The sequence below is a fragment of the Propithecus coquereli genome, unplaced genomic scaffold, assembly GCF_000956105.1.
Source record: "Propithecus coquereli isolate 6110/MARCELLA unplaced genomic scaffold, Pcoq_1.0 Scaffold150, whole genome shotgun sequence".
Taxonomy (NCBI): Eukaryota; Metazoa; Chordata; class Mammalia; order Primates; family Indriidae; genus Propithecus; species Propithecus coquereli.
In genome coordinates, this window is record NW_012139414.1 from 5696847 (window position 1) to 5723520 (window position 26674).

The 26674-nt window shown below is 46.2% G+C and overlaps 1 protein-coding gene across 1 annotated transcript in view; it reads left to right on the forward strand.

Annotated features, from left to right (window-relative positions):
• WBSCR17 (Williams-Beuren syndrome chromosome region 17) overlaps nt 1-23849 on the forward strand; it is a 404099-nt gene extending 380250 nt beyond the window's left edge. Inside the window, exons 10-11 of the mRNA XM_012640253.1 lie at nt 21580-21747; nt 22313-23849. Of these exons, the coding sequence (XP_012495707.1) occupies nt 21580-21747; nt 22313-22441 (297 nt within the window). The 3' untranslated portion in view covers nt 22442-23849. The remainder of the gene's footprint in view (nt 1-21579; nt 21748-22312) is intronic.
• The last annotated feature ends 2825 nt before the right edge of the window (nt 23850-26674 follow it).

Consider the following 26674-nt stretch of genomic DNA (forward strand, 5'->3'; position numbering starts at 1 on the left):
ATTTGGAAGAAGTTGATTCCAACCCTTGTGAATGACTTCAGTGGAGGAAGGAACTGCAGATGGGGTGGAAAAAGCAAGAGAACTAGAATAGAAGTGGAGCCCAAAGATGAGACTGAGTTGCTGAAATCTCATGATCAAACTTGAATGGACGAGGAATTGCTTCTTATGGATGAAGAAAGAAAATGATCTCAAAATGGCATCTACTCCTGTTGAAGGTGCTGTGAACATTGTTGAAATGACAACATAGGATTTAGAATATTCCATATGCTTGGTGGATAAAGCAGTGACAGGGTTTGAGAGGACTGACTCTAATTTTGAAAGTTCTACTGTGGGTAAAATGCTATCAAACAGCATCGCATGTGACAGAGAAAAATTTAGTGGAAGGAGGAGTCAGTCAGTCGATGTGGCAAACTTCATCGTTGTCTTACATTAAGAAATTGCCACCGCCACCTCATCCTTCAACAACCACCACCCTGGTCAGTCATCAGCCGTCAACGTCGAGGCAAGACCCTCCACCAGCAAAAAGATTATGACTCGCTCAACACTCAGATGATTATTAGCAATAAGGTATTTTTAATTAAAGTATGTACATTTTTAAAAGACCCAATGCTATTGCACACTGAATAGACTACAGCATAGCGTAAACATTGCTTTTATATACACGGGGAAACCATAAAATTCCTGCGACCCACTTTATTGCAATATTCACTTTATTGCAGCGATCTGAAACCAAACCCACTATATCGCTAAAGTGTGCCTGCGTTGGATTTTGCCTAACAAGGACTCGAGGTTAAGGAGGGATTACTGTACTATTTCTTTCTTGCCAAAATGGATTGATGAGCTATTCTTTCCAGGAAGGCACAAGTACAATCATAAATTGTTTTCCAGTAGAGATTCTTAGTTAAAAGTTTTATATCTCCCTAGAAGTTTAGCTAATTTTTCTCCAGGCACAAAAAGTGATTCAGGCAGATTTTGTGTTCGTGTTAGGTTTGGAATAAAGAACTCAGAACAAATGCTAGAGTGGTTCCCATAGTGCCAACTGAACCTTTCTACCTTGCCCAGAGATGTTACATTCAACAGCCAGTAAGTGAACGTCACTGCTAATCCTTTTCTTTTTCACTAAAGGCACAAGAGCGTTACAGAGATTTTGGAAAATACAAATTTACATCATCCATAATCCTACCACCCTACAACAACTATTATCGTCACTGAAGCTTGCTGCCAGCCTTTTATTTTTCCAAAGAAATATGTTGATTTCTTAGGCTGTTTTCATATCACTAAATTAATAGAGAAACAACAGTGCTGCTTCTGAGGGACAAGAGGAGGGAAGGGGAAGCCTCATGGTGAAAAGGGCTTTAGTGCCTTGTGCGGCTCAGCAGAGCAAGCACAAAACCTCACAAGAGCCTCACCCCCTGACCTTCTGGTTCAGAGAGTTTTGATTTCTCTTTGGAGCCATGGAATCTATTGAATGATTATTTTCAAAGACATTGCTTGTTTGAAATTGAGAGGTTCTGAGAACACAGCCAAGCAGAATGGAGGGTGGATCCCGGAGAGGTTAAGGTTGGTAGAGTTTGGGCCTCTGGAGTCTGTGTTCCCACCGGGACAGGCCGGAGGAAGACCAAATGTGGATAGCAGAATGTTCTAGACTGTCATCCATGTTAAACCTGGTTCGGGGACTGGAGGCTGTGCAAAGTGCCATGGCTGAGACACCTTGCTGGAATTCCACCCACATGGGGACCACCATGGGGGCCACAAGCACACTGACCTTGGTTGTAGGAAGACGTGAAGGCCTTCTTCAGGTTTCTCTGGGACGTGGTGGTGTCATCACCGGCCACCTTGCTGGGAGCACACGACACTACTCCACATGGCTTCCTAGGAATTCCTTCTGGCAACTGCAGGGGCTGAGTATCAAAGGTGAGGGGCCCTGCTTTCAAGGGACTCCTACCAATGATCTTGACTGCCAGATCCTGCCCCCAAAAGGCTTGGGTCATGTCCGTGAAATTGCTGCAGTCCAGGTTTGGTCATGAACAGGAAAGGAGATTTCAGCTCGGTGGAAATATGGCCGACCACAAGTCCACCCTAGCACCCCAGACACTGCCATGACATGCTCTGTTGGGAGTGAAGCTTCTAATCCACTGCGATGGTGAGTCAGGAGCTGGCCAGAGCCCAGCATGGCTCATGAAGTCTTCGGTCCCTGCATCTTAGTGAGACTGGCCATGAGGAGGTGACACTTTACACGTGTCCTGCACCAAAGTTAACTCTTCCGTGGTGATGATAAAAGGTATTTGCCTTCCCTGTGTTCCCGTGTCCAACAGGAGTTCCAAATCCCTCAATCAGTCCATGCGTCAACCTTATTTCACAAATCACAATAAATGTTATATATAAAAAAAAGGCATTCTTCATAAGAGAAAAGTTTGTCAAGAATGAGAATGGAAAGTTACCATTTTTTGTTGAGCTGCTGGAGACCAAAATTTATGCTAGGTGCTTTAAATATATTATTTTACTTAACTATCATAACATACCTATGAGGCAAGTGTTATATCTCTGCTTTACAAATAAGGAAGTTGAGGCTTATTGAGATCAAATGACATGTCCAAGTTCATAAAAGTTGCAAAGTCAAGTTTTCAAAGCCTAAGTTTTGGATTCAGTGGTCTCAGGAGACATAATGGAAGTGTCACAGCTGGTAGGAGCTCTTGGCTACCCCTAGGGGGACCTCTGAGTACTGACAGCTGACTGCCCCAGCACTATGCCTGGCCACCTTCAGTGGCTGTGAAAAGCCACTGGTCTCCAGATGAAGACAGTGGCTCTACCTTCTTTGAGGCTATCCCAGGAGCTAGCTGGCCCGAGACACCGTCAACCCCATGCCTTGCATCTGCAATGCATGCTGCATGGTGAAGGCTCTGATAAGTCTTGCAGTAAAGAAAACTTGTTTAACTTTGTTGAGCATGGTTTTATTCGAATGCAGAATCCTGTACACCTATAGACCTCCTTTGCAGCTGATGTGCTGTGGAATCACTTTGGGAATTTCTGGTCTACACTTCTCCTTTAGTTTGTTCTCTGGGTTCACATCCCAGCTCTACTGCTTACTAGCTATGACCTTGGGCAAGACTCTGAAACTCCCCAAACTTTCACTGAAGTTTTCTTCTCTGTAATGTGAGGACAATAATAGCATCTACCACATAGAGGTGTTGTGTCAATGAAATAAGCTAATAAATGGAAAGTATGTAGACAAGTACCATCGCACACACATAAAAATGTCGTCCACAGTGTGACAGTGAGGCCTTGGGAAAGCTTCAGTCTTCCAAGACAGATTCAGTTAGATACACAAGATTCTGCTTCTGAGGCAATAAAAAAAATAGCACTGGCCTGACACCAGCTATAAAACCTTTAACACCTAAGGACACTTTGAGTGCCTCAGGTTCTTAGAACTTGTAAAGGGAAGAGCAGACCAGAGATGTGTGAGGTCCCTGCCAACTCTCAGGTTGTATAAAACATAAACTTTTCAGCATTCAGCTCAACTTCTATCTTGGTTGAGTTCTCCAAAGAAACATATGAACACATTTTTTGGAAAGACGAATGAAACATAGAGGTTCTGCCATTCAGGAATTCACAGTTAGTTGGGATGCTATTATAGGAAACAGCCAGGTGACTGGCTGAGTCCAACTCCAATTTTTTTTTTTTACACGTCAAATAAATTTGAATAGACTTTGTCTTAATTATCAACAACAGTATGCAATTTGTGACATAATTTTCCCCCAAAGAAAAATAGCTAGCTGATACTTAATAAGCACTTACTATATGCCAGACACTCTTCTAAGCACTGTGTATGTGCTAATTCCTTGAATCTTCAGACCAACCCTATAGGTAAAGACATGGTTTTCCTAATGGGCAAATCACCACCACATTTCACACTTGATCTTAGCCAAAAGGCCAAGGAGCAATTACACCATATTTCAAAATCTATAACATCCTGAGGTCTTGCGCTATTGTTTTATTCTCATCTTTCTTCATTAATTGCTTCTTTTATAAGACATAAGAATATCTGAATTTGAGACACACTTCTGTACTTAATAACATCCTTCTCCCTGGAATTTCATAATACCTTGCTGATAGAAATTTCTTTTTTTTTGGCATTATTTCTGAGAAGACTCCCATCAATTTCATTTTAAAAGATGGGAAAATGAGAAAGCTAGGTCTCCAAGACTAAAGAGGTTAGCGTGCAGAATGTGAGGTCGGGAGTGACCAAACATGAGGCCGGATGGTGTAGAGCCCTGGAAGGGAATTGAGAAGTCTGGGCTTCATACCACCCTCAGCAGGAAGCTACTGGAAGATTTTAATAACAGAGTTGAGTTGTGACCTGATTTATATTTAGGAAAGATCACTTCAGCTTGCAGTTTGGAGAATGGGATAGCCTTGAACTAGAGGTAAGAACTTCCTTAGTTAAGAGACTGGTGTGATCTTGTCAAAAGTTAGTCGCTTAAACTCAAGTCATGGCAGAAGAGATAGCAAGAGGTAGACAAATTCAGGAGCTGATTAGGGGTAAAATTATACCCATACTTGACACTATACACAAGATTAATTCCAAATGAATTAAGGATCTAGATGTAAAATATGAAGTGATATGAGTACTAAAAAAAAATGGGTGAATTCTTCTTTAATTTCAATGTAGGGAAAAGCTTTCTAATCTATACCTTATAATCCAGAGGTAAGAAAAGATAGATGCATTTGACCTCATTAAAATAAATTGCAAGGCAATATAATAACATAAAATCAAAAGACATCTGACAGGCTAGGAAAAAAATATTTGTAAATATACCACAAAGGCTAATATAAAGGATTCTTAAAAACTGAGGAACAAAGGACCAAAACCTGTTTAAAAAATAGGAAAAGGACACAAAAGCATACAAGTCACCAAAAAGATATAGAAATGGACCCCAAACATATAAAAAAAAGTTCAAACTCATTTATACTTGGGGAAATTTAGAGTTAAATAACAATGAAATGTCATTTCTCACCCATGGTATTGACAAAAATTAAAAAGTTGGGCATCTTTTCTGTTCTGGAGGGTTCTGGAGAGTTAGACACTCACAAAGAGCTGGTGGAAATGCAAATTGGGACCACCTTTCTAGAGAGGAGTTTGGTAATACCTAACAAAGCTACATCACGTACATCTACTTTTTGACCCAGCAATCCGACTTCCAGAAATCTACTCTGAAATACATCTCCGACAATATAAAAATGCACATTTACCTTGCAGTTTTGTGTGCAATTGCAAAGTACAGGACACGACCTTAGTGCTTATTCATACAAGAGTGGTCGAATAAGCCGTGGCACACCCACACGGTGGAGTCGTATCAGCAGCATAAAAGAACCAGGATGATGTCTATGGCTGGTACAGAGTAATTTTAACATACTGTTACGTGAGTGAGGCAAAGTACAAAAGAATATGTATTTATTGTGTGCTAATCATGATTTGATATAAAGATAAATACTTGTATCTGCTTATCTGTGCAAAAGAGATACGGGAATATAAACCAGAAACTAATGAGACGGGCTGTCTACAGGGGTTGGGTAAGAATGGGCTGGAAAGAACGTGGGAATGGGACTGAGAGAGAAGGAATGACAGGAGGGTGACACATGTCTCTAATTACACCTTTTTGTAAAGTTCTGACTTTTAGAACCACGGTGATGTTTCAAGTGGCCAAAAATAACAATAAATTTAATGAGGATGTAGGGAAGAGGACCCCAAATGGAATGCAAACAGTAAAGAAATGAACCCAACTATATTGTAAATAAATAACATAACCACACCAAAGAGGGTAGAGAAGAAAAGCACAGATCTTAATAACCTTGGAAAACAACAGTTTGGACAATTTTGACTGGAAACTGTCAGGTTAAAGAAAAAAGAGCCATCACAAATATTATGTTCTGGAACTAAGCTTGTTTTCCACAGGGGGCTGGGTTAGCAATTATGAAATTACCGCATGTATGTACTAGGATTGAATGAGTAAGTGTATACAGTGTGGATAATGAGAACCAGGTTTCTTGCTGTTGGAGAGAGAGTTTACAAATGTGGAAAGGAAGGTGGCCACACTGAATCCTGTGCTGTTGGACTGGAATGCGAGGTAGCACTATGAGCTTATTCTATGTCTTCATAAAATACGCTGCATATACACTTACTTTTAGTGTACATATGTAGTGTATATATCTATCAGTATATACTTATTATATTATGTACTTAGATGTATATAGATATATACACTTACTTTTAGTGTACCTATACAGTCTATGCATATATAAGTAAATACTTATTACGTATATAGTATATACATAGATGACATGGATATATACATATATACTTAGATATACATATACACTTACTATTAGTGTACATATATAGTGTATGTGTATATATAAGTATATACTTATTATAATGTATACTTAGATGTGCATAGATATGTATCTAAGTATATGCTATATTAGATAGTTGTTCATGGGACTTAGGGGCAATATCTGCCCCACACTGTGCAGTTGAAAATCTGAGTATAACTTTTGACTCCCCGAAAACTTAACTAATAGCCTAATGTTGACCACCTTACGAATAACGTAAACCATAAACAGTTGATTAACACATAGTTTGTATGTTAAATTTACTATATACTATATTCTTACAATAAAGCAAGCTAGAGAAAATAAAATGTTATTAAGAAAATCATAAGGAAGAGAAAATGTATTTACTATTCATTCAGTGGAAGTGGATCATCATAAAGGTCTTCGTCCTCACATTGAGTATGCTAAGGAGGAGGAGGAAGAGGAAGGGTTGGTTAGTCTTGTTGTCTTGGGGTGGCAGAGCTGGAAGAAAATCCACATATAAGTGGACCTGAGCAGTTCAAATCCATGTTGTTCAAGAGTCAACTGTGGTATGCGTGTGTGTGTGTGTGTGTGTGTGTGCATGCATGCATGTGTGTGTATGCACATTATATACAAGTATAGTATACTATATATACACTATATATATTAGAAATAAAAATGAATGTGTACATTGCTATACACACATATATTTCCTTGTCCTGCAAGTGCCTAGAGTCAGTGTCACTCCAGCAGTAGTGGATACATCTAGTGCTTAGGTTTTTGACGATCCCAGGGATGGGGCAGGGAAAATACAAGTTGAGCCTGGAAAAAATCTCACAGTGCCAGAATAAAAGGGAGTTCTCAAAAAAAAAACAACAAAAAAAAGTGGCTTGTCAAAAGAGCAGAGGAGCCACCCTGAAGGCATTCCTAATGGCCAAATCTGGAACTATTTGAGCAACAAAATAAATAATGATACCATTAGATCATCAACCATATAATAAGAAAAAAATCTGGGAGTCCCTACTGATTTAAATAAATGGGGGGAAAAGAAAAGCTCTTTCTTTTGGCAGAAGTCCAGTTACTAAATCTGGAAGGGATGTGGGAAATAGAAAATCATTGGGCAGTCATCACAGTAATAATTGCTGCAGTCCAGAACTATCAATGGATGGTAAAATTAGTGGGGGAAAATATTTGCATAGTGGGAAGATATTTGCATAGTTTTGAAGTACCTCCCTTTGTAAAGGGAAAATAGTAACTTTATGTTTGAGAAACCCAGTGGACATCACTTTGACCAAGTGATGGATATCGTCACCACCAGTGACAAATGTCCCCCCAGTAGGATGCACTGAGAAGGACACATCACCTTCATGGTTTCCTTGCTAGAAACGATAACTGCCTCAGTCTAATCATGAGAAAACACCAGACAAACCCAAATGGAGGGACACTGTACAAAATAACCGCCCAGTACTCCTCGAAAGTGTCAAAGTCGTTACAAACAAGGAAGGGCTGAGGAGCTGTCCCAGCCAGGGGACTAAGGAGACAGGACAACAAAATGCCACATGCAATGCTGGGTGGGAACCTCAGAAAGAAAAAGGACATAGTTGGAAAACTGGTGAAACGCCCACAGGGTCTGTAGATGAGTTGATAGGACCGAACCAACATTAATTTCCTGGTGTTGATCATTTATACTGCGGTTATATGTACATAAGACGTTAGCTTTAAGATAAACTGGGTGAAGCCTATGCAGAGACTCTCTGTGCCATTTTTGCAGCTTTTTTGTAAATTGAAAACTATTTCAACATAAAAAGTTTTAAAAAACTGGTTAGGAGGTCACATTGGTGGAAGGTGATAGTTGAGAGCTCAGGGGGAACGGCTGTGAGAGACCAAGGTGACACTCAAGTCCCTAGTTGGATGGTAGATAGTGGTGCCATTTGCTGAAATTGGGGACATGGCTTTTGGGGGGAATCATGAGTTTGGGGAGGGGAGACTTTGGGAATTCCAACAGTGATGTCCTGTAGGCGGCTAAACATCTGTCCACCTGGTACTGAGGACACAGCTGCAGAGTGGGTGGGGCTCCAGGTTGTATGATAAGAGAGAGCAGAGCAGTGGTTCTAGGACAGACCCTAACATGACTCCACGTTTAGTAGGCAACAGAACCAGAGCAGCTGACCCCAGAAAGGCTGGTGACACCCACTGAGGAAAAGTAGAGTCCAATCCTGCTACCCAGTGGTCCGGCAAGCTAAAGGCCACACTGTGTTCCCTGCAGGAACAGAGAAACCACGGAAGAGAGCACTTTCTGTGGAGTGTGGCAATGAAGCCAGATGGCGGTGGGTGCAGGAGAGGAAGGGAGACAGGATGGAGAGAACATTCCTCAGGAAGCCTACCTGTGAAGGAAGGCAAGAAGGCAGGGCGGGGGGGGGGGGGGGGAGCTTTGTAACTTGAGAGCACATTTAAAGGCAGGGTGAAGAGGAGAGAAAGACTAAACCCAAAGGAGCTCCTTACATGTCTAAAACATTAGCAGAAAATCTAGCCAACAGTGAGGATTAATGCTCAGAAAGTCAATGTTCTGTCATCTTAATTTGAACAAAACTGTACCAAGCACTATATTTCCCCTGGGTGTAATTATGGAATATTGGAGCAGAAATTTAGGTTATTTTTTCCCCTATGGAAATTTATGAGCTCAGAAACTAACTGACCTGTCTACCATGGTTTACCCCTCTGAGAACTACAATTTCTGGCTCACTTAGCAGAGCTTACAATGCTGAAGACCCCATATTCCAGGGAAAGACATTCTTCTGGGGAATTCCAGGGAAATAAACTTTCTGGTAGAGAAGGGTGCGGCACATGGTAGGTGATCTGAAATGTTGACTATTGAGCAAAGGGCGCACCAGTGGCGTATTAGCTGTGGGCTGGGAAGGGTCCCTGATGCTGTGTTGTGGCCATGGTGTGAGCCCGGGGTGGACACAGCCTGCCACAAACTCCAGGATATGCTCGTGGGCTCAGGTGACAGAGAGGAACCCATCTGATTAGAGAGGTCCACAAGGCAAGGACAGAGAAGCCACTGTGCCCATGGGAGTTCTGTCTTCTATAATAGAATCTCAAGGAAACAAATATAGTCTCTTCAGTGGAAGGAAAAAAAGGGACGTGCACCAACTTTTGCAGGGTAATTGTCATTGGTTAAAAATAAAAATGTGACAGACTGGGCAGACCCTGAACAAAGCTTGGAGTGTAGTGGATGCTCCATGATGTTGGGGACCAAGACTCGAATCTCAAGGGTTGGTAACATTTCAGAGCATCCACACACACACTCTCACATGGGAACATCATCACCAAGGCCACCTCTAACTCCTCCATTAAGGAAGCAGGCTCCAAAGTCCAGCATGGTCCAGGCTGGTCCAGGCTGGCTTCTAGTAAGAGGGATTAGTCAGCAAACAGGCCAGGGCAGAAAGCAGACAGAACGTCCTCCACCCTCATCCCCAAGAAGTGCGAAGGAGCAGTGAGCCCAGGATAAGAGGCCCAGAGAACTAAGGCCCAGGGGCATGAGTGCAGCACAGGAGTGGCTTTGGGGGTGCAGAGCTGTGATTCTAAGAGTCTAATCCAAGGCCCAGTCCTTCCAGGCATCTGGTCTATTCCAGGCAAGGGAACATAGGGTCTGGACCAAACCAGGGAATCAAAGTGGGGGAAGGGAGGAGGCTGGCAGGGGCAGAGCAGGGGGCAGGTCTGACCCAGGCAGCCCACAGACCCAGCCCGAGAGACCCCAATGACAGGGGAGCTGCCTGGGGGTGCTTGGCTGATCAGCAGCACTGTTGAAGCACTTGGGCGTCCACCCTGGAAAATGGCTCTGGGAGTCAGCAGGAAGTCCTGAGTGCTGAGTGCCAAGTGCAGGACAGGGGCTCGGGCCAGGAAATACTGGGCACTTGGGGCCATGTTGGAATTTACAGGGAAGAAAAGAAGTTCTTGGTGAAGCAGGAACAAGACCCCGGCTATCCAATGGTGGATGAGATCAGGGAAAATAATAGTAACAAGTATACACACACACTCTTCTCATTAATTGATTAAATCTCCGTAACTACCCTATGAGGTAATCCTGTAATTATGACCATTTTTTAAAAGATGAGGAAGCAGAGTCCCGTAGGACTAAAGCAACCAGCCCAGGGTCAAAAAATGATTAAGTGGCAGAGCTTAAATTTCTTAAGTAGGCTTCAGAGTCCACACCCTTAACCATTACACTGTCCTGGTGACAGCACAAGGCCAGGGATGCAGATCTAATCGGCCAATGAAGGTGAGGAGGTGGGCGGAGGTGCAGACTTCACTTAGATCAAACTGAGAAGGGAGCTGGTGTTTGCTGGCACTTCCACGCTGTACCGGGCTACAGTCCTACCATCCCATTTCACATACAGAGGCAGGAAAGAAATGCATGTTATCAGTGATCTGTCTTACTGAGAAATAGTCTGCTCCCTTAACCAATTTGGCAGTCAGGCGTGAGCTTCATGGGCATGGTTAGGAATTTTCTCCTGATCCCTGGGAAGTCAGGGTGGGCTATCCCATCTGCTCGCCCATTGCCCATTCGGCTCTTCCAGCTCTTGTCCTCTGCTCCCCACACCAGGAGGCCCCCAGGTCTGTCTACAAGGCCATGTGGGCCAGACCCTGCCATCCCCCTACCCTACCACATTGTCACCCCCCGATCCATCCACTCCTGGAACTGCCTCTGAAGGAAAATCAACCCAACATTTTGTGGTACAAGATTGTCTCCCCTTCATCCCAAGTAGAAAACGCATTCTCTGGAAACAGCATGTTGGCGCCCAGCATGCTGAGTCATGTGGTGGAAGGGAGCAGGCTGGGGCAGGAGGCCCCAGGGACCGTCCCAACCCCCAGGAGCTGGCCCTGCCTGCAGGGACCATCTGACTCCCTGGCCTGCCTTCTGAGCTCCCAGATATATTTTTAAATCAACTTTATGGAAGCGTAAGATAAGTACAATAAACTGCATCCATTTAAAGTATACAATTTGATGAGTTTTGACAGGTGTGTGACCTGTGAAGCTGCCTCCCTGATCAAGATACAGAACATTTCCATCCCCACGTCCCCAACAATTCCTCGTGTCCCTTTGATCCCAACTCTCAGGCAGCTACCAGTTGTCCACTGTGAGGCATTGTCTTTTTCTATATTCAGTTTGGGATCTGGCTTTGGGGTTCTCCAAAGGCATATTTCTCTATATATGTCAAAAGGCCAGTGGAGACAGAGTGTCTTCCCAGGCCTGTATCCTGCACAGCTGGGGCTGGGTCTTAGCTCCGGGGCCAGCCTGGAGGGGCTCCTGCTCATTGCTGGCCTGCCTCTTCCCTGCCTGGCCCCACTTCCCACATGCCCAGGACAATGAAGGAGAAAGTCTGCTGATTTTAAGAGTATGCACATGTGTATGCAGTCGTAAGAAACCTGTGGACTTTAACCAAGCAATAAACAAATGAATTTATTTCCAAGCAGGTTTGAATCAATGGAAACATCTCTCTGTCTCCTGAGTAGAAGGTGGAAAAACTGCATTTTTTTATTTATCTATGGTTTTCTACAGTGACTGCCTGACTTTAAAATGATGAGAAAGACCTTTAACAGGAAAGCAATTGCAAGCAGTATTTTTATCAATAATCTGATGGATTTTGCTGTGTTCCAGAGTCATTCCATAATTATTTGTCTGGTTTTTGTTTGTCTGGCTATAACTTGCATATTTTGGTTTTCCTTCAAGGCTGTTAAATTTGGGTTAATAGCTGTGTGTGTCTCTTAGATCATCTCAAATAGAAAATTCTTTCTTCCCCTAAATAAGAATTAATTGTATTTGAGCTCAGAGGGTTTTTTCCTAATGCATTAGGGTGTGGATAACGACATTCATTTCTCTCTTTGGGGCCGGCAGCCAAACCTAGAATAATCCCATTCAATTCAAAAGACATTTATAGAGCGTTTGGTTTTTGCACGATCCTTTTCTTGGTCCTTATGCTGTGTAACAATTGGTAGGATGCTTCTGTCTCCCAAACAACAACAACAATAACAAAAACCTGTAGCAAAGAAAGAAACATTCCTGAAATACACAATTATGTAAGTTGAAAGAATCACACATGGGTCGGGGCTAATATAGAGCCGGTGGAGATGGGGTGGGGGTAGGTGGGGATGTCCTCCATACAGGGAAGGCAGGCTGCACTGTTGGGTGTTTTTGAGAAACCCCAGGTCATCTGTCAGACTATGCCAGAAAACAAAAGTTAAGCCCAAAAAGGTAAGTTGGGCCATATAGTGGAAGATCATGGTAAAAATTTTATCCTTAAGTTGGTGGGCCAGGGAAGCAATGGAAGGTAGAGGCAGGGAATGATCTGATTTGAACCTGCAGGAATGGGTAGAGTAGATGAGAACTGGGAGAGCTTGAAGCAGTAAGACCAGTGACAAAGGCCATGCGGCAGTTCAGGTCTCAGAATAGTCACTTTTAGGAGGAAACACAGGGAGGCAGGAATCAAAAGCCTTGTACATTTGCAGGTGAGGAGTATGAGGAAGAGGAAGGGTGGAAAGGTGATTCAAGCTTGGAAGTCTAGTCTGGGGGAGAGACCAGAACTCTGGGTGTGTCACAGGGAGCGGATCGCCTGTTGGCCACACAGGAGGAGTGAGGGGCTACGTGTTCCAGGCAGCCGTGAACTCAGAGGAGGAAGCACTACCCATTGGCTCCTTGGTGGAGCACGCCATGTGAACTCACCTTCTCCTCTGGGTAGCGGGATTACCTTGGCAGCAGTGAGCATCGTACCGAGGGACAAATTCCATAGACAGTGGCTTGGCCATAATGTTGTGGGTGAGCACGTAGAGAGAAGGGAGTGAGATAGCTTCCAGTAGCCGAGCAGATTAGATACTTCAAAGGCCCCCCCACTACCACATAGCTAGGTTCTAGATAAACTGCAACAAGCATTATTTTAAAGCCTACCTAGGCTCACAAGGAAATGGTTATATCAATGGGGTTTTGCTGCCTAACAAATTACCCCAAGACATTTTCAGATAAACAAAATCTGAGAGAGTTTGCTGTGCTAGTCACCAAAGGAACTTCTAAAGAATGTACTTCAGGAAGAAGGAAAATGGCTCCAGAAGAATGTCTTGAGGCAAGAACGAATTACCAACAAAGAAATTTATAAACATCTAAGTAAATCTAAGCAAACGTTTCCTGCATAAAATAATGAGAATGATGTCTACTTTGGGGAGAGAGGGAGATATAGCTAAAATACTGAACAATTAAAGGAGGTGATCAGATTCAGTCTATCCTAATGTGCTTCAATTTTATTGGAGAGAAGCAGATGTTAAGATATTGAACAAAATTAGATTTTTCTAAGTTGTCAATGGTTAAATATCAAGGGTAAACAATAAAATATTAGAAATGGAGTGTAATTTCTGAATCTGTCTGTAGAGGGGAACAATGAAATATGATAACATTACAACAAATAAACCAAAACACAACCTATCCAAACAAAGTCAAGTAAAGGAGAAAAAGGAAACAGAGAAGGTTGGACAAGCAGAAAGCACAAAGAAAGATGTTGGAAATAAGGCCTAATATATCATTAATCACAATAAAATCAAATGGACTGGACTCTGCAGTTAAAAGATTGTCACCTTGGATTTTTGAAAATCCAGCTGTATTTTGTTTTCAGGAGACACATCTAAAACCTAAGGAGAGGGAATCGTTGGACGCGAAAGGATGTAAATGAGTATGGCAGGCAAATTCTAAACGGCAGAAAGCTGGGGCAACTTCATTAATATCAAACAAAGTGGCCTTTAAAACAGAATGCGTTACTAAAGATGAAGTGTGTGGTATGATGATAAAAGACTCCGTTCTCTGGGAAGGTAGAATAATTCCTTACTTGCGTGCACCCCTCAGATCTGTCTTCCTCTCTCCTGCATTGTCGTCATCGTGCCTCACTGTAGTTCACTCTCCACTCCGCGGCCAGGGTGGTCAACCAAAAACTCAGATGGCAACTCATGATAAAGTCGAGCTTGCTGTGCTCATCTGGTGGAGTCTCATCTGCTCCCCACCTCTGCACTCCATCGTGGTAGAAGCTACGCTTGGATCCTCCCAAACCCCACATTTCCTCTGGCCTCCAGGCCTTTGAACTTGCTGCTCCTTTTGCCTGGTCTGGTCTGATGTTCTCTTACTTGCTTAGTTGGCTGCTTCCATGAGCTTGGCTTCAACACCCCTTCCTCTGGGAAGCCATCCCTGACCTCTGTCTTCTGGGTTGGAGCCCATCCCATTCTGACTGTACAAACACACTTAGTGCATGTTGTAGCAATACTTCATGCTTCATCATCATTGCTTTTTCACTTGCCTGCCTCCCTGAGTAAGCTGTGAGCACCTTGAAGGCAGGTACTGTGTCATTCACTCATGACGTCAACAAATATTTATCAAGCACCTACTATGTGCCTGGTAGTCTTCTAAGAACTAGGGATAGACCAGTAAACAAAGAAGAGAAACAAACTCCTGCCTTCATGCCATTCACACTCCAGCAGAAGGAGGCAAATGACAAACTATATAAGTGAGGAAACTAGTCTATTAGAAGATAATAGGTACTAGGAGAGAAATAAAGCAAGGAAAGAGATAGGGAATAAATGGTGGAGGTCAAGGGAAAGCCTCACCAAGAATATGACCTTGAAACACAAACTTGAAAGAGTTGAGGGATTGAGCCATTCCAGTATCTGGGGGAAGAGCATTCATTGAAGAAAAAAGGAACAGCCAGCGCAAAGGCTCTGAGCACAAGCAGGCGTGGTCTGTCATGGATCAACAGGGAGGCTGGTGTGGCTGGAGTAGTGGGAGCAAGGGGCAGAGCGGTGGGAGTTGAGCTTAGAGAGCAATTATTAGATTTCATTGGGTCTTGTAGTCCATTGTAAAAATTTTGGACTTTTATTTTGAGTAAATGGGAAGGCTTCAAAAGATTTTGAGAAGAGGAATGCCATGACCTGACTGCTATTTAAAGTGACATGAGTTTAAATAATACAATATTTTAAAAGCAATCATTCTGGATATGACATTGACAGAAAAGCCGAGCATGGGAGCTGGAGGGCCAGTCAGGAGGCAACTGCACTAATCTATTTGAGAGATGAAGGTGGCTTGGAACAGGGAGGTAGCAATGGAGGTGAAATCTGGACATAGTTTGGTAATGGATTGAATACAGTTGGTCAGAGAAAGGGGCAAATAAAGGGAGAAGCCAAAATATTTGGCCTAAGCACCTGGAAAGATAGAGTTATCATTACCCAGATGGAGCAGGCATTGGATGAGTGTGTTACACAGAGGGATGAGCTCAGTTTGGGTCATATAAATTAAAATGCTTATTAGACATCCAAGTGCTATGTCAAGTAGGGAGTTGGATATTCAGATTTGGAATTGAGAGAAGAGTTTGGTTTGGAGATAGAAATTTGGCACAATTAGCCACACTAGCATGTAAATGCTATTGAAAGCCCTAAAAATGGAAAAATCCCCGAGGGAGTGAGTATAGAGAGAGACGTTGTATCACCTGCACCTGGCACAGCATCTGGCCCATACTCGGTGCACAGCAGAAAGACAAAGAAAAAGTAATTGAAGTTGACGGTAGATCCTGGCGACCTTCAGGAGAGCAATTTCAATGAAGTAGTGAAGCCAAATTGCAAGGCATTAAGGAATAAGAGAGGAAATTCAAGGGTAAAATTAGGAGGTAAGTAGAGCTCTGGCTAGAGAAGATTTTTATGGACACAAAGATCTGGTTATGGTCATAGCTTGATTGAAGAAATGAAAAAACAAATAATGGCTTAAGGTATCAGCAGAGTGAGGAGGGGTCAGAGACTGAGGGAAGTGCCAAAGAGTAAAGGGAGACATGTTTTGAGGAGTAGGGGAGGTAACTTTTCAACAAAATGGGAAGTAGGATTTTCTGAGGGCGGTGAGGGCCCAGGACACCAGAACAGTAGATTGAGGAGGAAGGATACATTTTTGAAAGCCTAGACTCTGGCAGGGGTTGGAGGGGTGCTGGCTGACAGAGAGTCACAGGAGGTAAACGAAAAGGTGAGAGAGGCCCACGCGCAGTTGGCATGTGGGCCTGCGATGGACATGGTCAGTCGGCACCCGGCCCCAGCCCTGTGAAAGCAGGAGCCAGAGGGACTTGCAGAGCCCATAGTTCAGAGTGACCATGTGGTACCAGGGTGGCTGTCTGTGGTCACAGAGGTGTCTTAAAGACACCACTTACTCTAGCAGTGAATATTCTGAAAAAGGAATTAAGGAAACAATACCATTTACAACAGCATCAAAAAGGATAAAATGCTTAGGAATAAATTAAACCAAAGAAATGCAAAACTTGTACACTGAAAACTACAAAACATTGTTGAAAGAAATTAAAGATCTAAGTAAAAAAGATATCCTGTGTTCATGGATTAGAAGACTTTATATTTTTAAGATGACAATTCTCCCCAAATCGATCTAGAGATTCAATGCAATCCCTATCAAAAGTCCAGCTGCCTTTCTTGCAGAAATGGAAAAGCTTATCCTAAAATACATATGAAATGTAAGGGACACAGAATAGCCAGAACAATATTGAAAAAGAACAAAGTTGGAAGATTCACACTTCACAGTTCTAAGACTTACTACAAAGCCATAATAATCAAAGCAGTGTAGTACAGGTGTAAAGACAGATATAGAGATCAAAGGACTAGCATTCAAAGTCCAGAAGCAAACCCTCACATTTACAGTCAATTGATTTTTTTACAAGGGTGACAAGACAATTCAATAGGGAAAGAACAGTCTTTTCAACAAATGCTGCTGGGACAACCAGATATCCACCTGAAAAAGAATGAATTTGGACGCCTACCTTATACTGTATAGAGAAAAGAATTCAAAAGGGATCAAAGACCTAAATATAAAAGCTAAAACTATAAAATTCTTAGGAAACATAGTGATAAATCTTCGTGACCTAGGACCTGGCAATGGTTTCTTAGATATGACATCAAAATCAGGAGAAACCAATGAAAAAATACATTGTATTTCATCAAAATTACAAACTTTTATATTTGAACAGACACTATCAAGAAAGTGGAAAAAAAACTCCGGAGTGAGAGAAAATATTTACAAATTATATATCTGAAAAAGGTCTAGTATTCAGAATACATAAAGAACTCTTACAACTCAACAATAAAAAGATAAATAATGCAATATTTAAAAATGGGCAAAATATCTGAATATATATTTTCCAAAGAGGATATAAAATAGCCAGTAAACACATGAAAAGATGTGCAACATCATTAATCATTAGGAAAATGCAAACCAAACCCGTAATGGCCACCTCACATTCACTAGGATGGCCAGAATGAAAAAAGTAGACCATAGCAAGAGGTAGCCAGATGCGGAGAAGTTAAAACCCTAGTTCATTACTGGTGAGAGTGTAAAATGGTGCAGCTGCTTTGGAAAACAACGTGGCAGTTCCTCCAAAAGTTAAACATAGAGTTACCATATGATCCAACAATGAGTAATTCTACTTGTAAGTATATACCTAAGAGAATCGAAAACAAATGTTCACACAAAAATTGTACATGAATGTCCATAGCAGCATTGTTTGTAACAATCAAAAAGTGGAACCAATCTAAATATCCATCAACTGGTAAATGGATAATAAAATAGTCAAGATGAGGGGACGAGGCCCAACCATGCCTTGAAGGGAGACACTAGAGCACGTGAATCCAGTTGCTCCAAAGACCTGCGAGGAGAGGACCAGAGGCTGGAGGAGTTAAAGAATACATCGTGGAAGAGAATCACACTGAGGCCTAGGAGAGTTGAAGTCAGAACATTCTAGAGTGGGGGTCCCCAACCTATGGTGAATTGTATAATTATTTCATTATATATTACAATGTATAACAATAATAATAATAGAAATAAAGTGCACAATAAATGTAATGCACTTGAATCATCCTGAAACCATCCCCCACCAGGTCCGTGGAAAAATTGTCTTCCATTAAAATGGCCCCTGGTGCCAAAAAGGTTGGGGACTGCTGTTCTAGAAGAAGGCCAAGAAATAGCATCTCCAGAAAGAGAAACAGCTGGAGCAAGTCTTGGAGGCAAGAAAGCTCGTTGAACGTGTGGAGGACAGGAAGCAGAGGTGCTGGGGGGGGGAAGCGTGGGGGACACGTAGGTAGACAACACCATGAAAGCTCCTGATTCGGGACTGGGGCAAAATGGGGGGATTTGGTTGACAACAGGTCTCAGGGCTCATCACCCTTCTGCCTCATGGAGGAAAAGCAGATGTGAGATCTCTTGGCCTAACTTTAGCCTCTCATCCTTCAGAGCATAGAACCCGTCTCCTGACTTCCTCATCAATGAAGCCAAGTGTTGGCCCCTCGGCCAGGCCAGCAGAGCCTGTGCACACGACCTAGCATTTTCAGTGTGAGAAGATGCCTCCCCCCAGAAAAGAAACCCCGCCCACGGTCCTCTCCACCTGCCCTGCCCACCCCAATGCCTGCATGGCTTGTGGCTGGCATCCCGGGTCTCACTGTTTCACTCCCTAACAAATCTCAAAAAGGAGAACCTCTAACTCCCAGTGGCATTTAGCTTCGCTCTTTAAACATCTGGGTCACAGATATGCTCAGTTAATTAATGTTCTTCACGCTGCTCATTTGCCTGCTGGATAATAGATTGATTCATAATTTCAATAAGCAGCTGTGTATATCTTTCCCCTGAACATAAAGGCAGCTTGCTGTCATCCATCACTTTGCATTTGGTGAATTTAAATATATTCAGGGCGACATTGTTCAGGGAAGGGGAGGGAGGACGTCTGATTTTCTTACCATTTTGCCTCTAACAATTACTCTGATTTGGAACTAATCGGGGTTTAAAGCACACGTTAACCGCATCTCTTTCAAGGGCACTTAATAAACTCCCTGTCACTTGTTCAAGGGGACCAGACAGGCTCTCCTTTTGGGATCAAAGCCAAGAGTTTCTGAGCAGCTTTCACCAAGAGATGAGAACCCCTGCAGAGAATCTTATCCGGCAGAGAAGAGCCACTCGTGTCCCTGAGTAGAGCTACCTTCTTGTTTCATTCCTGGGCAGAAATGCCCAGCCTTTCTGGAGGAAACGGGGATCCCCCAGTAATCGAGGAGGGGGTCCCTTTGTTGCTCAGCTGCTAGGCCAGGGCAGCCAACCACTGGCTCTCCAGGGACCCAAGGAACAAGGCCAGGACCCAGCCAGGCGACCAGATGTCTTCATGCCTCAGTTTCCTTGTCTATAGATAAAATAGGAAGAATAATAGAACCTATCTCTTGTTGTGAGAATTACATTATTTATTCTCCATACAATGGTTAGAAATGATGCAGAGTATGCCTTCCATGCATGCTAGCCAGTAGTATTCTTTTTTAATTTAGTAGGCACCGGCTATATATTAATGATCACCAGCCACCTCATATGTAGGATTGTGAGAACAAGAATGAAGAATCGTGTGTCCCTCTCACGTTGTCCGTACCAGCCTACACTGGAGGCATCTTAGTGGGACACAGCCCTGTCCTTATATTTCCGGAAGCCTGCGCCCAGGCCAGGCATACACAGGACGCTTCAAAACGTGCTTGTGGAGTTTAACTGGCTGCCATTTCAAAATGATGACAGTCACCACATCTACAATGTGCTCAATCCCAAATATGCTTTGAACACTTGGTCTGTGATTTGCTTCTAGTGAGGAATGAATGAATTAGGAACAGTCCCTTCCTCTCGGGAGCATGAAAGACAGGTGAAAGCATTTTCTTATATGAGAATAATGATTCTTAAACAACACGGGCAGCCAGGGGAGGGAAGGTAGGGGAGGGGAGGCCACTAGCCTAGTACTGGCCCTGTGGTGGGAAGGGTTGCCAGGCAACATCATCTCTGTATCAGTTAGCGATTGCTGCATAACAACTACCCCCAAAACTTAGTGGCTTAAAACAATATGCATTTATTATTGCTCATGAGCTTATAAGTCAGCTGGCCAGTTCTGTGATCTAGAGCAGGCTAGGCTGACTTGGGCTGGATTCATTCCTGCATCTCCTCTCAGCAGCTGGCAGGTTGGCTGAGGGCTGCCTGCTCCAGCTTGGCCTCATCCATTTGTCTGGTGGCCGAGTGGCAATCGTTTGGGCCACACATCTCTCATTCTCCCTCAGGCCAGCCCGTGCTTACTGCCGTGGGGACAGCAGGGTTCCAAGGGAATGAATGGATGCATGCAAGGCCAAAGGTCCAGTCTGGGAGCAGACACATCCTCACTTCCACTCCATCCCGTCAGCCAAGTTACAAGGCTAACCAATAGTCAAGGGACAGGGACGTGGAAATTTCAGCAAAGTCCTATTGTTAAGAGTGTACAGAAAAGTGAAGAACATGGTCATTTTGCAATTGACCCCAGTCTTCTAGCATTTGTTCTCGTACATGGAGCACAAAGTAAGTACTAGGATTGTCTTTCCCACTTGGAATAATTCTGCTTTCTCACCATTATAAATAATGTTGCAGTAAATACCCTATCCATAAACTTTTGTTTTCAACTCTGATTATTTCCTTGGGGTAGATGTCTAAAAGAGGATTTCTTCAGTCAAAGGCAATGAACATTTTTAAAGCACAAAGTATATATTCAAAAACCCCCTTTTGAAAGGTTGCAGCCATTTACCTTCCCGCCAACCCAACTATGGGAGGGCCCACCTCAGGCTAACCTTGCCGAAATGTGAACAATCTCTTTAAAAATGTGGTATCTTGTTGTTGTTTTAGATTTTTATTTCTTTTCTTATCTATGAAGTTGAATGCTGTTTAATGCCTGTTTCTTTTTCAGTGAATTGCTTCTTTGGGCCCTTTGCGGCGCAGTAGATTTCATCAAGCCCCATTTATAAATGAGGAAAAATGGAGACTGAGAGAAGTTGAGTGACTTGTTCAAGGTGGCCCAGCCAGCTGGAAGCAGAGCCAAGCTTTAGAAAGCAAACAACCAGCTCTCTTCACCTATTCCACCTTCCACATTAGCTGAACAGATGGCAAGAGTCCCCAAACACTGAGGACACACTTAGGAAAAATCAGAGGGTAGCTCCCGAGGCCTTTCTAGAACAGGGCTCCCCTGGGAGTTGGGCATCCGGGTGCATGACAGGACTGGCATGGTAGGCCAGGCTGTGGTATTGACAGACGGAGGGGTGAGGCCACAGACCTGAGCCACGCTTCCCCTCACGGCCTCACTCCTGCCTCCCTTCCCACTCCCTGCCGCTCTGGTCTCTCCACAGCTTGCCCGCTACACCAAGGAAGGCTTCCTGCACTTGGGCGCCCTGGGAACCACCACGCTCCTCCCTGACACCCGCTGCCTGGTGGACAACTCCAAGAGCCGGCTGCCCCAGCTCCTCGATTGTGACAAGGTCAAAAGCAGCCTGTACAAGCGCTGGAACTTCATCCAGGTGCGTGCCCCACGGACAGGTCAGCACCCAGAGCAGGTGCCCAGGCTGCGGGCTTCCGCAAGGGTCCCCAGCAAAGGGCGACCCAGAACCGAGGCCTCCCAGCCCCGGGCCCAGGCTCGTGGACCCAAAGCACTTTCAGGGGCACCCGTTGGGGGTTCTGTGTAAAGCAGCCCTCCTAGTTCCTGCATCAGCACTTGACTGGCTGGGCTCTGAAAACTCCTGACAGAGAGTGAAGGGTGATTTCCTTGAACTGTGCTAAGTCCCCACAGCCGGCAGGGCTGAGAAAGTCCGACCTCGACTATCCCAGGAATTTCCCATTGCAGAGCCCATCCCCCACCAGTGCACCTCACCTGGTTCAGCCCCTCAAACCCGGTGAAGCTTATTCATGTTGTGACTTTAGAGTCTGCAGAGGAAGCCCCCGTGACCCCTCCCGCTGTGCAAAGACTTTCGGTGGGATTGGTTCCCTGCGAGAAGCCATGCACCAGGAAATGTGGTGGTTAAGCCTCTGTCTCTGTCTCTGTCTCTGTCTCCTTCTCTCCCCTCCCGTTGCCATCTCCCCTCCCAGAATGGCGCCATCATGAACAAGGGCACAGGGCGCTGCCTGGAGGTGGAGAACCGCGGCCTGGCTGGCATCGACCTCATCCTCCGCAGCTGCACGGGACAGAGGTGGACCATTAAGAACTCCATCAAGTAGAGGGAAGGGGCCAGCACCCCGTAGCCTGGCCCCCAGGACATAGCTGGTCCGTCCGTCCTCTGGACCAGCCACACGGGTGGAGAGACAGCAGGGGCCAACAGGCGCTCGCTGGGCCTCCCAGGGCTTCTCTGGGACAGCACAGGGGCCCCAGACGGAGACTTCGTGTCCCCTTCGGCATCCAGCTGCCCACAAGGCTTGTGCACCCGGGAAAAGCCCCTCACTCCTTCTCCAGGAAACCAGCCGTGGCTTCTGCAGCCCTAGTGTGGACCTGGCACCGGAAAGTGAGACTGTCCACGTCTCTGCTATGTCATCTCCCACCCCGGTAGCAGGATCTGGGACTGGCGGGGTCCCCTCCCGTGTCTCATCCTTTGCAGCAGCAGCTTCTGAACTCTACCCTAACACAGTGGGACGCCGCAGGGGCTTCAGCCACAGCAGAGCTCCCCCTCCTTGGAGGAAGCTGTGGGGCCCTGAGACTCAGTTTCCCCTGAGGTTGCTTCTGCCCAGGTGTCTGTTCACACCAGAGGCAGCCACCACCCTCAACTTTCCCACCAGGATAGCTTTGGAGACTATAGCTCTGGAAATTTCCAGAAGGAGCTGACGGTTCCTCTGCTGGACACCTGGGCACTAGGCCGCTATAAATGTGCGTGGGCCAGCTCTCCTGCCTGTGTCTGGAGGGAGCCAGAGATAAACGGTCTCAGCACGTAGGATGGTCTGGGCTGCAAGGGACCCAGCAAGGGGGAGCCAGGCCGGGGAGTAGTGAGCCTTGACCAGTGGAGCTGCCCTGGGGCGCAGCCAGGGGCCTCCATCTAGAACTCAAGGGCTGAAGCCAGCATAGCAGAGGGCGCCAGGAAGCTCTGAGATGCTTTGTGCTCACCTCGTTTCACCCCACGCTCCGCTGGCTGGCAGGGGAGAAGGCAGTCGTTTCCTCTCTTAAGAGTAATAATTTTTTCCGATTGCCCTCTGGTTAGGGTGCACTTATAAATCAGAGTTAATATATGGACGTGTGTGCATGCACACGCGCGTGTGTGCCCGTGTGCTGTGTGTGGCAGGGTGTGTGCGTGTGCGTCTGGCGTGTGCGTCTGAGCGTGTGGCGAGGCTGACCCAGCTGTGTGGCCTCGGGCTTGCTGCATAACTGTTCTCCTGGATGGGGACGGGGCTGCCGAGGAGTGTGCGGGGGGAGGGCCCCATGTCACCAGCCCGGAGGTGCCCCTGACGGAAGCCTGTCCCTTCTGCCGGTTCCCAGCTCTCCCCTGTGCTGTCCCTGGCCAAGCCCTGCCCAGAGCCAAACCCTGTAGTTGCCCCGTTGCTCAATGCAGGATTCACAGTGTCTCATTTGGTGGCATCTTACTGGTGATCATCCCTCGCCCCATCTCCCACCTTGTGAAATAAATACACGTTAGCACTTCCCCAAGCGGCCTCGTTTGCTTCTTGGTTCCCCAAAGGTGGACACGGAGTGAGGGAGACGTGGCAGGGGTTTCTTTGGTTTGGAGGGTTTGGTCTCATTGAAGGCAAAAAGCCCTCGTGGGTCGGGGCTGAGACAAAGCCAGACTGCCCTGGCACACGCCTCCCCACCGCCAAGCCAGACTGAACTTGACATCTGACACTCACCTCCCAATCCGCTTGTGGACCCTGGGGCAGGAGGGTCAGGTTGGTGCAGGAAGCTGCAAGGAGGAGGAGAGCCGCGGGGTGACCTGGCTTGGCCATGCCTCCTGCTGCCTTCCAGCAAATTTCGCAGCTCAGGCCCCGGGAGCCCATCGTGGGGGCATCTGCCCCTTGGATGCTCGTGGAAAAGGGAAATCCTAAAAGATGCCAGGCCTCTGTCAGGGGAATGGGCAGAGTGGGGTGGGCAGGGAGCGCCCTTGGCTCTGACTGTCCCATTCCTCTTTCCTGCAAGGAAGCCCAGGAGACCCGCCCCCTTCCGTGTCACACGCACGTATCAGTTGCCACTTTTCTTTGGGTTCTGTGAGGGTCGGGCTCCACGAGCACGTTGATAGAAAATGCTGCTGTGTGGTAATGAGGAGCGATGAGCCTTAAATCCCAGAGTCTCAGGGTGACGGCGAGAAGAGCTCGCGATCGTCAGTTCCCTGGCGGGGGTTCGGGGAGAGGCTGAGATGCGGAGCTGCGCTTGGGGCCCATCCGAGCTCCTGAGGCAGCAGCCCTATGGACGTCGGCAGGTGTCCCAGAGCCTGGGAGAGATGAGTGCCCCTCCCTTAGGGCCGCACCACACCACAGCAGCGTGGCTGGGTTGGCTTGTTCGTGGGGTGGTGGCGGGTGCTGGCTTAGGGACTCCAGGAGGCCCGTGATGTGCTCTGAGACGCGGCTCCAGCCCTGGTGCCAGGGTCCCGGAGCCTGCGCTGCCCGTTCACATCAGCACCAGTGTCAGCAGCTTGCTCCAAAGGCTTGGGACACCCGAGGACACTGGCCACAGCGTGAGGCAGCATCCCCGTCAGCACCCGCTTTACCCCTCTGGGTCCTGCCTGGGCCTGGTGGCTTTGGGAGTGGCCAGGGCCCAAGATGGAAAAGAGGGACTGACAAAGCCAGAGAGAGGCAGGGAGAGAAAAGAGAAGCAGGACCCTGGGGTGGGGGGTGGGGGTTTGGTCACAAGTCCTTTGGGAGAATTTGGAAGTTCTGGAGACCCCCACATCTCTGCCAGCAAGCTCCAAGCATTGAGCTCAAGAGAAATCTCACATTCCTTCACCATCTGTTGGCAGTTGGCACCATCCACAGCTCAAGGAGTGACAGATCCACTGACCACCCCTCACTGTCACCTCTGCCACAGAGCAGGTGCAGCGGAGGGGACTGGGCTCTGGTCCTGTCTCCCTCCTGCACCGCCAGCCCCCTCCCCTCACCCAATCGCCTGCACTCCCCTGGCCATGACCATTTATTCTCTTTTCTCTAATTCTTCCCCTCAATTTCCATGGCGAAAAGAACGATCACAGATGGTATTCCTGATAAATGTCCAAGCCGTCAGAGCAGATGTCTTTGAATCTTTCTGTTATTTCTCGAATGTTTTCTTTAGGGTTTGACGTATGCTGGAGGCTAGAGAAGGACAAGAAATAGAAAAGACAGAGACAGCACCATGGGGCCCAGAAGCCACCGTCGTAAGCTACTCCAAGCCTTTTGATGTGGAGTTCTGAAGCCATTTTTTTTCCATCTGATATTTTTTCTACCTGATATTTTTTCTACCATTCTTGAAAAACATACCAATTTCACAAAATGAGGCTCCGGCAGAGGAGGCCACTTTCCCAGGGCTGCAGGGAGTGAGCTGTCCCTGCTTCGTGTGCTATTTCTGCTCATTCCTCTGCACTTGGAATCCTGCTCTGGGAAGGGCCCACGGACAGCCAGTTGGGAATGGGCTTGGGAGTGGCCTGGAGCCCCCACAGGGAACCAGGCGCCCGTGCAGTCTGGGGACAAGCCAAGGGACTGCACCGAGGCGCCCAGACCTGCTGACTGCCAGGTACAAGCCTTGCGTTCTGGTTGGAGCCCCCGACCGGCAGGTGGGCAGCAGACCAGCAGCGCCTCACCTGTCCCAGTCACTGATCTCTGAGTGCCTTGGCCTCTCTGCTCCCTCACTTCCCAGGCAAGTTTCTGAGACCTGAGTTTGGGGATCAGTGCTGCACCCCGAACTCCAGGGGTGCATTTCAGTTCAGTTCAACAAATATGTCTGGATACCTCTCCTGCGGTTTGCTTTTTATAACTTCTTGGAAAAAGACAGAAGACAGGGAGGGAGGGAGGAGCTAAAATACACTGAGCAAATGTGAGGCACCGTGGTGAGCAGACAAATGCCACAGCCTTTGCCCTCGAAAGCTCTGATTTGAGAGAAAACAGGTGCAACATATGGGGCCCCAGCCCTGGAGCTCGGGCAGCCATGCCATGGGGCTTCTGCCTGTTGGCATGAGTGGGGGTCCCGGCCTATTATCCGATTCCAGTCTTTCCCCAGAGAGGCCCCAGCTGAGGGATGGCTCTTGCCCACGTGGCTCTGGCTTGACTTCATCTGCTGCGTTGATACGGGAGCCCCACACGGATCGCCTAAGCTCACAGAGCCAAGGAGAAGAGCAAAGAAAGCCAGACAGGGATCATTGATGCTGTGGATGGTTCCAGAACACAGGGGGCTGCCAGGCCTAGCCAGTTAGTATTATCATCCCTAATAAATGGTTGGCGGGGGGCGGTGTTCATATTCCTCCAGGATCAAAATCTCACCGGATGCACTCTCCTGGTGGATGCCCACCCACC